The 12,235-nt window shown below is 39.3% G+C and overlaps 1 protein-coding gene across 1 annotated transcript in view; it reads left to right on the plus strand.

Moving 5' to 3' along the window:
- The window catches only part of npr2 (natriuretic peptide receptor 2), a 77,732-nt gene that overhangs the window by 22,854 nt on the left and 42,643 nt on the right, over window positions 1-12,235 (plus strand). Inside the window, exons 6-7 of the mRNA XM_078271248.1 lie at window positions 5,344-5,479; window positions 7,399-7,483. Coding sequence (XP_078127374.1) covers window positions 5,344-5,479; window positions 7,399-7,483 — 221 coding nt within the window. The remainder of the gene's footprint in view (window positions 1-5,343; window positions 5,480-7,398; window positions 7,484-12,235) is intronic.

Raw genomic sequence — 12,235 nt, forward strand, 5'->3', positions numbered from 1 at the left:
CCGTTTTTTCCATTTGCATTCGCACTGGCCAAGTGGCCAATAGGGACTGGTAGGAGGGGGGGTGATGTAAGCACGGCAACGGTCTACAGCGTTAAAAGAACATATACAGATATTTAAACAAATGAACCGTCAACGGCGAAATAAAAGCCTCTTATTTCCGAGAGCGGTCTGAGAGACCTCCAGCTTACAGCGAGGTGTCTGAACATGACTGGCTGAGCGACAAGCTAGCGGCCGGGGCAGGCGCCTGCTGGCTGTCGCCTCACTTCATGGAGCTTCTCAACTCCGAAAACTTTGAAGAAAATTGTCAATTCGGCATCAATTTTCGCAAGACTGCCTATATTCGAAATCTAAACAGTTGGTTTCTCGCCTAAAACGTTGTCAGAAGTGAATTTAGTGATGAATAAGATGCCGAAAATGTTAAAATTGTCCCGTTGTTGGTCTGTCTGTACCGGAAACCCGACCCTCATTGACCTAGGGTCCTATGCTAAAAAGGGAACAGCGAAAAGACCCTGCCCTGAAGTAGGAGCTGAAAGAGTTACAGGAACTGTGGCCAGAGGAACTTAAAAATCCCCATATTGGTCCAGTCGGAACACGAGAAAAAAAGGGTTCTAGGAATTTTATGTTCTAGGAACTGCAAAAATCCCTCCGGTCAGAAAGCAGCTTATGTATCAATCCCTGGTTATAATCTATTCACATGGTAACGGTTACTGTGGCTTGGTCAGGACCTCTTGGCATCACTCTGGTACTACAAATGTAAATTCACCAGCCCGACCTACCGCCTTACATGGAGTTGCGCTCTTTATACTACTTCCTACCATTGTCGCTCTTCACAGCATCTTACAGCGTCGCTGCCACGGTCGAGCAGTTGCTCTAAGCTTCTACTACTTCTACAACTAGGAAGTAGAATAGGGTCCTACCGCCTCACCTCTATGCTAGTGATAAACATTTGATAACGCCCATTCACTCGGCTGATAACATTTGAAGCGAGTGGTATATTCCATGTTTTCAAAATATATTTACATTTTATGTATTCCTTGATGTACTCTCAATATATATATATATATATGTATATATATATATATATATATGTATATATATATATATGTATATATATATGTATATATGTATATATATGTATATATGTATATATATGTATATATATATATATATATATATAGCTGCAGGAAATAAGCAAAACTGTCCATCTCAGCTTGCAGACTTCAGGTTGAGTCTGGAGGTTTGAAGAGTGAACACAAGATAGGGTCGTTGGAGATTTGTTGGCAGTGCAGTAAACACAGCCCCTGAGCTGACATACTGCAGCTATTTCAGACAGCGCTCTCTCTGCCCATTCACCCATCACATTCTGCATTGTTTTGATGACCCTCTGTCTCTCAGCCTGCAGGTTTTAGCAGAGGCAACACAACATGCTGGGAGCATGGGTGGAAAACATAAAAAGTCCTCTGGCTAGTCAGAAACACAGGGGTCGTGTTTCACAGCAGGACAACAGATGCTGCTCATGAGGCTGCACACACACACACACACACACACATACACACAAATACACACACACACACACACACACACACACACACACACATTACATCAACAAATCACTAACAGGGTTCGTACGGGTGCTTGAAATCCTTGAAGATGTTTGAATTTGATGTTGTGTTTTCAAGGTTTGAAAAGTGCTTACGTTTTGGATAAAATATTTGAAAATGCTTGAAATTGTAACTGTATTTCTTTCATGGCAAATGCCTATCTGACTGAATAGTTTGTTTATTAAATGGAGAAATAACATGTTGGAGAATTTAAAATGAAACCTGCTTGCTTGTCCATATGTGACTCCACCCCCTGTACAGGTCCTATCCCCTGACCAATCGGCTATCCTAACCTTAACCACTCGAGGTAAAATGCCTAACTCCAACCAATCGAGCTGCTTCGTAGGACGGGTCTTGGCGTGGCCATAGTGGGATTCGTAATATCGCCGGCAGGTTGTCGTTTCAATGAACGTTGGCTGGAAGATGAAAAATACAAATTATGGATTAAACGGGGACAAACCCCACGAGTTGCCTATTGTAAAGTCTGCAAAAAAGATGTGCAGCTTTTCACAATGGGTGAGTCTGTGCTCTCGAGTCATATGAAGGGTAAGACATAGACTTTTCAAGTTAGCCAACTGAAGTAGCCTACTGTACACGTTATCGCCTATTTGTTTACGCTAGTAACTGCTAGCTAGGATTTCGCAGGCTAAGTGACTGAGAGTACTTGGTGTGATAGTGTAATGTAAGTGTAACCGAGGGTTTCTTATACTGTCTAGACTCAGGTTTGGCTGTAAAATAAAGACACAGGCTTCCAATGCTGGAACCAAAACGGCACTGCACGTCTCACTTTATTCAACCCTGACACAGTCAGACGTCAGAAAATACACCACTTCCATTTTTCTCGTCACAATAAAAGCATTTATATGTGAACTGTAACTTCCTCTTAAGCCTCAACTGAGAGGTTACATATTAAATTCTTTACATTAGTATTGCATGTCTGTTATGGCACGTTCATTTGTGGAATATACAGTGAACATAGCCAAAGTTACATCACAGTAACTGTAACGTTAACTACCCGCAAATTAAAACCTGCAAACGTTAGCCCAGTGCATAATAACAATCGTTGATTGCCGAACAGAAATTGTGTCAGATGGAGTGTAGCCTACTGTAAGGTTGAGGATGGCCTTATGCAATATTTACACTGCTCTATTCCAGTAGATAAATGTATATGTCTTGGCAATGAAATATATATTTTTTTCATTTACATTATATAGGCTATTTATCAGTCAGCTGCCTGTGCACTTTCAGAGTCTTCTGGGTTAAAATGGAATTACAGGTTGTTGTTGCACTGTCTCAGATTTTGTTCAAACCTTGTCTATATCAAGAATGTGTCCCAAAACCAAGGCCTGTAAAATATTTCTGTTCCAATCCTTTGTCTTCATATTTTCAGCCCTTGAAATGACTTCAGTTTTAAAGCCTGAAAATCACGTTATCTGTGAAGCAATATTTGGACATTAATATAATGAAAGTATTATTCATAGACTTTTTAGGGTGGAAGACAAACCATTACAAGTTTGTATGGTATGCCCTAGATTTGGGAAAGAAAGTGTGAAAAGACTGACATTAAGGGTAGCATAAACTTTGAGCAAAATCTAAGAGGGTACATCAACTGTTTTCCTGGATTTTAGTCTGATTTGACACAGAATGACCCAGCTGCATATCATTTGGCTCAAATCCTCCCACTCAGTGCTACTCTCCATAGCTGTCTTACTGTATGTTATGTTATGAACCTTGAAGAGATTAAACATTTGAAAGGTGATAATTCAGGGTTAGTGAAGTGAACCTGTCGAGTGATTTTGTTTGGGGTAATTGTTTTTACATTGACTCAGGCAGGTTAGATAACAAGCAAAGTCTACTTAGACAGTGATACATTTTGAAAAATAAAACTTGTGTTTTGCTTAAATATCTGATCCTTCTGCTATTACGAAACACAATTTTGGCTGTTTATAGCATTATCTCTTTTAATGTGATAAAAACACTAAATAATAATTGTGACTATGTATTGGTATGTCATTCACGTGGTGTAAGGTGCTGGAAAAAGCTTTAAAATGGACCTTGAAAAGTGCTTGAAAAGTGCTAGAATTTGACCTTGGAAAAGGTGTACGAACAGTGCACTAAAAATCAAGTCTTAAAACACAATCTTGCTGTATGCAAAGAATGTCACTGAATTTGTCTAGTTAAGAATGATATAATTATATATAAATAAACATTTTTGATTCTGTTGAGCTGGTGGCCTTTTCAAGTTAAACGCCACCAGCTCAACAGAAGGAGGCCAGTCAAGTTGCCGTGGCTAGTTTAGACATGGCTGTAACGACAGCGAGATGGGAAGGGCTGAATGACATAGACATTTGTAGGGCTGGGACGATATGCTTTTGTCCTGATTCGTTTCTTTCACGATATATGGGTGCCGATTCGATGTGTGTTTCGATTTTCATTTATTGTGATTCTAGAAGTATTGCGATTCGATAGTATTGCGTGTTTTATCATTTAGTTCCCCCCCCCCCCACCTCTAGTCATTTGTAGACAGTAGAGATTACAGCTAAAGAGTTGTAAAGAGGATTAATGCCGACATTACACCAAACTAATTTCCCAATATCGGATCAAAAACTAAGGAGGACACGCTGTTGGAGGCTGTCCTCCTCTCCTACTCTTTCTTCATTGCCTAACAAATCTGTCTCTTTCTCTCCCTGACCCTGTCTTTCTGCTTGAGCAGCACTGGTTGAAGCCTGAAAATATTGTAAACAAATTAATAACATAACTAATTCCACTGGTCGGACTGTTGAGCTCCGTTTCAGACTGATACCTCCGGTTCAGGCTGGTCCTCATCCTCAACATGTGCCTTTTTCAGTCACGGAAAATACTTTTCAATACTCATCTGGATTGAAGCAGCAAACATTCAGTGTAAGAGTAAAGAAAAATGACATAACATTATTTATAATAAGTTTATTTGATTCACAGCTGCTACATATAGTGTTTTGACCTTGACAACCCAACTGCATTTTATCGCAAACTTGCGACTAGTTAACTTTCTAAAACAGGCGCAATCGCTTGTTTGCTAAGAGTCGGGTCGGGACTCTAACATTAACACACTGACAACATTGTATTCATTGTATTTTTAATGTGTGATTGTGTAAAGGTGTTCACGAGATACCAACCTTTCGTGAACTTGTGAATTTTTCCAGCCGTCTTCTCTCGTTTTCATGGAGACAAACGCTGTGTGTAGCCTATGTGAGAGAGACGCGTGAGTGACAGAGAGACGGAGGAGAGCAGGGAAAGGAAATGCAGCGGAACGAATACGCTGCGTATTTTAAATAGCGTTAAAAAAATAAATGAAATAAAAAATTAATAACGAAACGCAATATGTGGCGGCTGGTGTTGATTGTGTGGCGCACCGCCACAAATTAGTCTATGTGTGGGAAAGACTGTAGTAAAATCGTATAGTCTGTGACAAAAAACTCAGTAACATTATGACTTGTCTTTAGATGTGAAATGGTGTTAGACTTTAGACTTCATATACAGTATGATATGAGGTAGTGGGACAGCGGCTAGCCTGGAGGTGACATCTGCACACTCGCTATGGTTGCGCAAGACATGATTAACGATGTCATCAACATTGTCCTTAAAAATAAATGGGCAGAATTAAAGACTGCTATAGGACCACGCTGTGAAGTGAGCTTACATCAGGCTCCAGGTATCTTTATTTTCATCCATTTAAAGTGAGCTATTTCCTTTGTGTTTGCAGCTTGTTGCGTACTACAATGGAACCACCAAAGACATAATTTGGTCCCAGACAGAGAAGATCCACTGGCCCAACGGGGGTCCACCGCTGGATAACCCCCCCTGTGTGTTTTCCACCGACGACCCCTCCTGCAATGATGGTATGACAACTTTGCCGACAGATGGTTATACCTGTTTCTGAAGTGAAGTATTCTCTAGAAACGAGCTACAGAAGTTTGACTAATGGACACACTGATTTCAGGAAATTGCATGAAAAGAATTATGAGGTTCATGCACAGCATTATCCCCCACTTAATGACAGATTTCTTCTCATGACTGAGACTAAGATTGCTCATCAGATGGATATTACAGTGCACTAATGCTTTGTTTATATTATCACTGTCACCTCTACATGGCCTGTGATACTTTCATTGATGCTGTGATGATAAATGGTGTTGTTTGTCTTTAATTTCATCCCAAATGTGAAAGCATGAAGTGAAAGAGCAAATGTAAACGTGCAATATTTGCTCGAATAACAAGCAGTGTGAAAGATAAGTGCTGGAAATGTTTTTGTGTTGTACAAATAAGTTCAGAGGGAATTGTCACAGATGATGAACTGAGGAGGAAAACCACTGTAATTATAAATGTATTTGGGTGTGAAGGAGGGATAATGGGTGGAGGAGCAATACATCTGACTCAACTGTCACAAATCTAAAGCCATCCGCAAATAATTTGCAGAGTTTAGAGTCTGAAAGTTGCCTTCTCCACTGTCGCTTTAAACACCAAGGACAATAAATGTTCAGGGATTTAATGAAACATATTGACAATTAACAACATAAGGACAGACAAAGCAGCATGACCGCAGTGTTTCATCTACAGAGTACAGAAACAGAGAAGGCCGGTATACTGTAGTCGTTTTGCAAAACTAGACTCAACGTTTCCTGGCTCCAGCTGTGTAAATACTGCAGAAGAAATCAATCCTCTCATCTTAGAACGAAGGCAAACAAGTGTATTCTAAAAAGTTGAACTATTTATGGTTACTGTATTTGCAGGTAAGAGAACACAAACACAAAAGCCATTTTTAATCTATGATGATGATGATCTACAGTATGATGGCAGCTACATTGTCACAAAATCTGCTCATAGTGAACCTGCTGAATAACATAGACTCCAATTCAGAATCAGAATACTTTATTGATCACCTCAGGGAAATTATTTAGTTGCAGTTGTTCACAGTCACATTCAAGGTAAAATAAGTGTAAGAAAAGAGCAATAAAAATAAAATATAAAATAAAAAAACGTAAAAGTAAGTGAGATTAGGTTACAAGTCAGATTAGGTTAAAAATATTGTTTTTGATTGACCTGTCTCCTAAAAATTAGGTTCCCATACAGCTAAACTGCATTCTCAATTACGTTTAGAGGGAAACATATTTTTCCCAAAATTGTTGGTTTCAAAAATGTCCTCGTACCTGCGACAGGCGCACGTTGTGAAACAGTTGCAGTTTAAACATGTGGTTGGCGTTGTGAATTAAAGGGAAACTACTTAGTTAGGGTAGGAATAACAGAGTAAGTGAATCAGACTCAGAGTAAGGGAGAGTAGGGCTGGACATCCTAGGAAACGCAAATTTTAGAAAAAAAACGTAAAAAATATGTTCCCCTCGAAATGTAATTGGCAATGCAGTTTAGTTGTAATTGCTAGTTACAGATCTTCTGTTCTCTGTTTCATGAATGCAGTGAAGTGAAACATGTTGATTAGTGGCTGTTACATTATATTTCTCTAATGATGAGCATCACCTTGTCTTGTGATTTACAGCATGGTGTAATTAGTCTCCATTGGAGCTTTAAATATACATTAGGGATGTCAGAGCTGGGTAATTGTGTGAAATTGTTGCCGGTTTTTGTGGTTGACAGATTGCTAAACTGCACAGATTGCACTGCAGCTGCATGCCAGGAAGGCACAGCTGCATTTTTCACAGCACAGTGTTTTTTTTCTATTCCTTTTCAAATATGAATGTGGACATATGTTGAACATATGAGAGACAACTGAGTGTGGAATGCTTCTTCTCCTGTTATTTTCCAGGTCATCTGTCAGTTATGGGTATTGTAGCTGTGGGATCAGGCTTGGCACTCATCATTTTTGGAATCTCCAGTTTCCTGATTTACAGGTGAGTTTGATTGCACTGAGCTGGTGCTTCCTGAGAGAGAGAGAGAGAGAGAGAGATGTGTGTTTGAAACAGAACGTATCGGTTGTGCTGCGTGCTGCTGCTATAGGTGCCAGTGTGGTATTTACACAATTGTTGCCACAGCAACAGCTCAGCAGGTGACGGCGTTAAAGCAGCAGTAAAGTGTGTTTAAGCTGCCAAGTGAGCTCATATACTGGCCCAGAACAACCCTCGCTGATATTCTCACGTAATGATCATTAGTGTGTTCATTGAGTTTGTTTTGTTTGTGCTGGACTGAAGCTAAACGCCACCTATTTTATTATTTTTAGCCTACTTTAATAATTCACATACTGCTGATGCCAGATGAAAAATATAATTTTTTTGTGCTTCTCTCGTTTTACATGTTTGTTTGATGCCATAAGTCTTTTGGCTTTTAAAATCTGGGAACCTGGTCCTGTAATTGAGTCCTAAAAGTCATAATTGACAAAATGTTTCTCTTTAGTAAAGTAATCTTAAATGTGCTTCCAATGCAGAGCAACTGTTTCAAACATTTGGCAGAATTTAGCGTTTTTATTTTCTTGTTTTCAGATAGATACTAACATTTTAGTCACATTTCTAGAAAGTTTTGAAACAAGAAGGACCTGATGATTCTTCCCCTTTTTGCCATTTAAAGTTGTTTTGGGGAGGAGTTTTAACAAACTGAGGGTCTAAGTATAGAGGGTGACATATGCTGTAAAGATTGCAAAGCCTTTGAGGCAAATGTGTGATCTACAATTATAATAATAATAATAATAATGTGTTTGGGCTATAAAAATCTTTCAATTTGACTGTTTTCAGACAAAAATACAAACAAGTCCTCTAACCCATACGACAACAAAGGCTATTTGTTTCTACCCTCTAATACGACCTACAGGAGTGTTTCCTAAATTAGTAAATTGATTCCGATTCAAAATCAGTTAAAATAATCAGATTTTTTCACTTGTTTCAAGAAAACGAAACATTTATCACCGAACAAAATTAAACTGACTAGCTGTAATAAGATGGAGGTGTTTTGAAGTTTCGTCATTCGTTAGGTTAGCATGAATCATAGACTGAAAATATAATGGACGAAGCTTCCGGGTCTGAAAAGTAAAGCCAATGCGGCAGTCCCTTAAACCTGAATTCTATCTCATTTTCAGGAGGTGACTCGTTGCAAAAACAAGGCCTTCTTGCATAAAAGTCTATTAGAAAATGACCCTACTTCTCAATTGATTTATTACCTCAAACATTTTCCTAATGAGTTTATGGTCTCAATTGCTAGTTTCAAGTTTTCTTCAATGCAGCATTATGTTCATTTGTAAATTATGGTCCCATTTATTTTAAAATTGACAAAATAGCAGGGGATGCTTTAGTGCATGGCTATGCGCCAACCTGTCAGTCAGGACTGAGGCTTAGCAATGCTAACCATGGCACTTTGGACATTCAAATAGCCATGACATTTTTTTGGGGGTATTGTCCATGTTTTCATCTTAAACTTTGACTCTCTCACTGTGTTTTCACTTCATCAAAGGTGATTGGAACATTTTGGTTGCCTAAAAATGTCTTGTTCATCGTTCGGTACCACCTTGCCAACCAAGGCTAGCTAGCTAGCGCTACTGTTAGTTGGTAACTTTAGGGAAAGTCTGCAGATTTTCTGTACTGCCGTACATGCAGCGTTACCAGTTGGTAAATCTCAGCTGGATGACTAGCTTCAGCCACTTTAGCTTAGCGCAGCGCCATCGAAACCATAAACAACTAGAGCGCGGATCGGGCCGCATTTTTCTGTCCGAGCCCGGCCCACGTCCGACAGAGCAGTAACCGAACCTGACCCGAGCCCGACACAGTTAAAATCTCATTTTTTTCTCATACTAATGACACATGTACGTTTGTTTGTGTAGAAAGCCCGCTTTCATTAAGCAACTGTAGGAAGGCATTCGGAAATGTCAACAGATGAGCGCATCAGTGCACACGGGGAAACAAGCGCAGGTTAACACACAAGAGGCTTAATCATATAGCCAATTGAAATTAAATTAACATAGACCTACCAAAAATGGCCCATTGGCTACCTACATAATAAGCTGTTTTAATTTTACAATGTTCAATGCCCTATCGCGCTGATGTGACCAAGCCCGTCTGTCCGAACCCGTCGGGTCCTGTCGGGTCCTGTCGGGCTCGGGTCTGGTATCCATCCTCTGTGAACAACACAAGCTTGGCTGCGTCAACCTCCCCAGCTCCACCCTCTCGTCCAAAAATCATCAAGTCCAGTTTAAAAAAACAACAACAAGATGGCGACGGCCAAATGGCCAAACTCAAGGCTTCAAAATGGCAAACCACAAACCAATGGGTGACATCACTGATACTACGTTCATTCTGTTTACAGTCTATGGTTGAAACATACATGGCATTCAACATCTTGAATAGAAACCCTGCAGAGTGTGTGTGCACTGTGATCCAGATTGTTTAGTTAAAAACAAATGGGATTGACTTCATGTAATTCGATGTTTAAATAAGTGTTTGTGTTCATTGCCGCCCCCGAGCAGTTGTGTATCTTTTAGATAACATGATTGCCTGCCTCATTTGTAATGGTTGTAACTTTGTGCTCTGCATTCAGCTGTGAAAACAAATTCAAATGAAATCATTACAGTTTCCCAAGTGGCACAGTCTACATGTTTATGGAAATCCTACTAGATTGAGCCTCATTTAATTACACTAAAAGTTAATCATGCGTGCCCTTAGCAATTAAGCTACTGGAAGGGCTGCTAAATTCTGGGTAATGTCATGGGTGAACTCTGCATGTAATAAAAGAATATTAATGTTTCTAAGTTTCCCCTTTTCACCACTTCTTCAAAGGTATCTTTACATAGGCGGTTAATTATGTTCATGGCTAATTAATGTATGATTTTTTTTATGTAAGGAGGAGCTGATTTGTATGTCACTACACAGCTCTACTAACTAACAAAGCACACCGGTAATCTAAGCACTTCTCTAATACTGACTATTAACACCAACAAGTGTCAATCACCAGCCAATCAGAATGGATTTTGATCAGAGGAATGGTTGAAGAAAGACGGAGGAGCAGCTATCCGCCTCAGGTAAATCCACTGAACCTGAATCTGAGTTGATCAAGTTCAAATAACTACCAGATAATTAGACGCAGAGTAAGCACTTAATTCTGAAAACATTGACTGCTTCTTCTCTGTTTTTGTTTCAGCTCACAGTTCAGCGAGCACAGAATTGTTTCCTAACTAGCTAGCTAGTTTTCCTGGATTCTTGGCCAGTAAGTTTAACGAAATATGGTCTTCCTATCTTGGAGTTCTTTATAAAAAATATACTATGCAATGCCTTTTTGGTCCTGACTCAGTGCTAAACTTTCTGCTCTAGTCCAACTATATTTATTTTCATTATTTACATTAATGGCAGTTTTATATGTGGAAAGCTATTTCTCGAACATGAACATGTTGTCTTTTATTGGATTAGGAGTCGGAGATTGTAAATGTAAACCTCCTGTTCGAGGAAAAAGCATAAAATACACCATCAGTAGAAGTTAGAGTTTTTTTTCCTGTGACTGCTCTATTTGATACTAGAGGCTCACAAATCACTTCCTGTTTTTGCAGACACCAGTGGAGATTTGCTGATGTACAGAGAGGCCGACAGCAGAGCTGTTTACAGCCGTCGTCCAGCTGCTGAGAGGCCTCCATGATCACTATTTGACCTATAAAAACACCACTAAAATGTTTCAAACACTTTGGAGTTTTGTCACTGTTAGTTATTCTCAGATCAATCAGCTGATAACCTGGAGTTTCTCAACCCTGGGGTCGCTTGATTTGCATAGGGGGTTGCAATTTATAAAAATGATATAATAATATGTATTTTATATATTTTTAATAGGAAAAATGAAATGGAAAATATATTAGCGTTTCTATCCATCATATCTGCTGCTGCTTACGTGTTTCTTTTTTTATTAAAGATTTTATACTCAGATGAATGAATTTTCTAATAGCTGGGGAAATGGGAATTCTTAATCTACTGTAGTTCACAGGGCAGAACAGGTCACCCAAAATGAGTCCAACACTGAAATTATTGGAGTATTTTGTATTAGAATGGATGGCTGGTTGGATAGTTTTGGGTATATGTTGCTACATGATATAGCTTGCAATTATTGCCTGAGTAAAATGTACACAATTAGTATCATTTGGTGTATATACAATTTAATAAAACCTGTGTATGAAATTGTCTGTTTCTTCATATTGCTTTGTGGTGGAACATGCGCTGTAACAAACCATTTGAATGTCTTAAGTCATTAAGCCTCACTTTTATTAGAAACAAGGAAAATATTTCCTGAACAAATCTTGTTTCAAGAGTGCCAGTACCCGCAATAAGACAGAATAAGGCAGATGGCCGCACTGGTATGGTTGATTTCAATGAGAAACAGGTGAGTTTCTCAACTTATATAAACTGAAAAAACATGCAGTGTACCTACGCAACACTGTCAAAATGAAATCACAGATTTTTACTTTTCACGCAGCGATGTTAAATAGTTAAATATGGTCCCGTAGCACTCAGTAGATTAACCGGGTGGACGGTCGGCAGCTCTCAGTTGATCTTGGAGTGTGGTGTGCAGCAGCAGTGTGAGGGGATGTTGAGCAGAGCAGCAGTGGCTCTGTTGTTTTAATGGATGGGGTTGGTCCAGCAGAGGTATTCACATATGGGACTTATGAAACAATAGGCCCAGTGTGG

The sequence above is a fragment of the Sander vitreus genome, chromosome 16 (genome assembly GCF_031162955.1).
Source record: "Sander vitreus isolate 19-12246 chromosome 16, sanVit1, whole genome shotgun sequence".
Lineage (NCBI taxonomy): Eukaryota > Metazoa > Chordata > Actinopteri > Perciformes > Percidae > Sander > Sander vitreus.